The sequence below is a fragment of the Lepidothrix coronata genome, unplaced genomic scaffold (genome assembly GCF_001604755.1).
Source record: "Lepidothrix coronata isolate B3197 unplaced genomic scaffold, Lepidothrix_coronata-1.0 Scaffold291, whole genome shotgun sequence".
In the NCBI taxonomy this organism is placed as follows: domain Eukaryota; kingdom Metazoa; phylum Chordata; class Aves; order Passeriformes; family Pipridae; genus Lepidothrix; species Lepidothrix coronata.
The window spans coordinates 31837-33512 of record NW_016690471.1 but is presented as its reverse complement, the minus strand read 5'-3'; the positions used below and the strand labels follow the sequence as shown (position 1 = coordinate 33512).

The following is a 1676-nucleotide window of genomic DNA, read 5'->3' as shown; positions in this document are numbered from 1 at the left end:
ACCCACAGCACACTCAGGGTTGTTTTACACACCCACAGCACACTCAGGGTTGTTTTACACACCCACAGCACACTCAGGGTTGTTTTACACACCCACAGCACACTCAGGGTTGTTTTACACACCCATGGCTTTTGTCTCCTCTCCTTTGGCGTTGAGGATGGAGAACTTGAACTTGGCTCGGACCTCGCTCTTGGGGCAGCTCACCAGCAGCAGGTACAGGGACAGGTAATCCTTGCTCTCCTCATCCAGGCCCTTGGGGTTCACACGCAAACACCTGCAGTGACAGGGCAGCAGCGTTGGCAGCTCCTCTGGAGCTCCAAAGAAAGGGCAGGGCAGAACTGTCCCTGCAAACTGGGCAGTGCAGAACTGTCCCTGCAAACTGGGCAGTGCAGAACTGTCCCTGCAAACTGGGCAGGGCAGAACTGTCCCTGCAAACTGGGCAGGGCAGAACTGTCCCTGCAAACTGGGCAGGGCAGAACTGTCCCTGCAAACTGGGCAGCAAACACGTTGTGTTTGACACCAACAGCAGGAAATGATGGATGGGGAAATAAACTGGAGCTGTGTTAAATCTGTATGTCCACATGGATAAAAATATACAGGCAGGAATGTGGGCAACCCAAAAAGACACACGGAAAAGAGCGGGGAGAATGGTTGGAAAAGCACTCGGGATGGCAACTTTCACAAAAGGGCAACCCAAAAAAAACCCACGGGGAAAAGAGGAAGGAGAATGGTTGGAATTACTGGAAAGCAACCCCCCCAAAAAAAACCCACAGGGAATAGAGCAGGGAGAATGGTTGGATTTACTGAAAAGCAACCCCAAAAAAAACCCCCCAAGGAACAGAGGGAGTCTGGTTGGAATTACTGAAAAGCACCCTGGATGTCAACTTTCCTAAAAGGAGAGTGAAAGAAATATTAGACTGGAGGTCACGGATTCGAGGAAGTGCAACAAATGCGGAGAAGTGGCAGAGAAAATCCCACAGGAAGCAACTGAAAGGGAAAGGGGGTTTCTGGAAGGCTGGTTTTTACAAAAAACACGACCCCAGGGTAAAAGGGAAACTACTCCTGTGTGAAGAAAAGTGGTAAGTGCAGGAAGAGGCCGCTCCTGAGCACTTCCATGACCTGGAACTTGGCAGAGGATCCACCAAAGCACAAACTAGGCCAGCTGATGGAACAGCTCCCACACACAGGCACCGAGAGCCGGCACATCCAGATGTTCCAGGAGAGCTGAGCAGCAAAGGTTACAAAGGTAATGATTTAACAAGGAGCAGGCCAAGGAAAGCACAGCTCTGCCACCCAAAGGCAGGAACACACACTGTGCCACAGACACACTGTACACAGACACACAGCAAAGTCTTCGGGGGCTCCTTGGCCCCAATCTGCACTCAGGAGGGTTAAAGAAAAAATGTAAGACACTTCCTAACAGCCACAAGGGATAAACTCAGGAACTGGGTGTCCATGGATGTGCTGGGGCCAACAGACACAGCACACACACCTTCTGAGCAAAGCCCACCCCGAGTTACTGCAAACGACTCGAGAGCTCAGGGAAAAAAAGAAAGGTTTTAAAGGAAAGGAGAAGGCCCAAAATCATGTCATCTTGAAGAAGAGGCAATTCCTGGGCAGGAGGAGTTACAGAACATTGGTACTTCTCTTATCTCCACCTTCTCCCCACATTCACA

At 50.7% G+C, this 1676-nt stretch overlaps 1 protein-coding gene across 1 annotated transcript in view; it reads right to left on the bottom strand.

Moving 5' to 3' along the window:
- Positions 1–1637, bottom strand: part of SPOP (speckle type BTB/POZ protein) — an 11046-nt gene extending 9409 nt beyond the window's left edge. Inside the window, exons 1-2 of the mRNA XM_017837083.1 lie at positions 1631–1637; positions 123–314 (exon numbers count right to left, since the gene is read on the bottom strand). Coding sequence (XP_017692572.1) covers positions 123–314; positions 1631–1637 — 199 coding nt within the window. The remainder of the gene's footprint in view (positions 1–122; positions 315–1630) is intronic.
- Between the last annotated feature and the right edge of the window lie 39 nt (positions 1638–1676).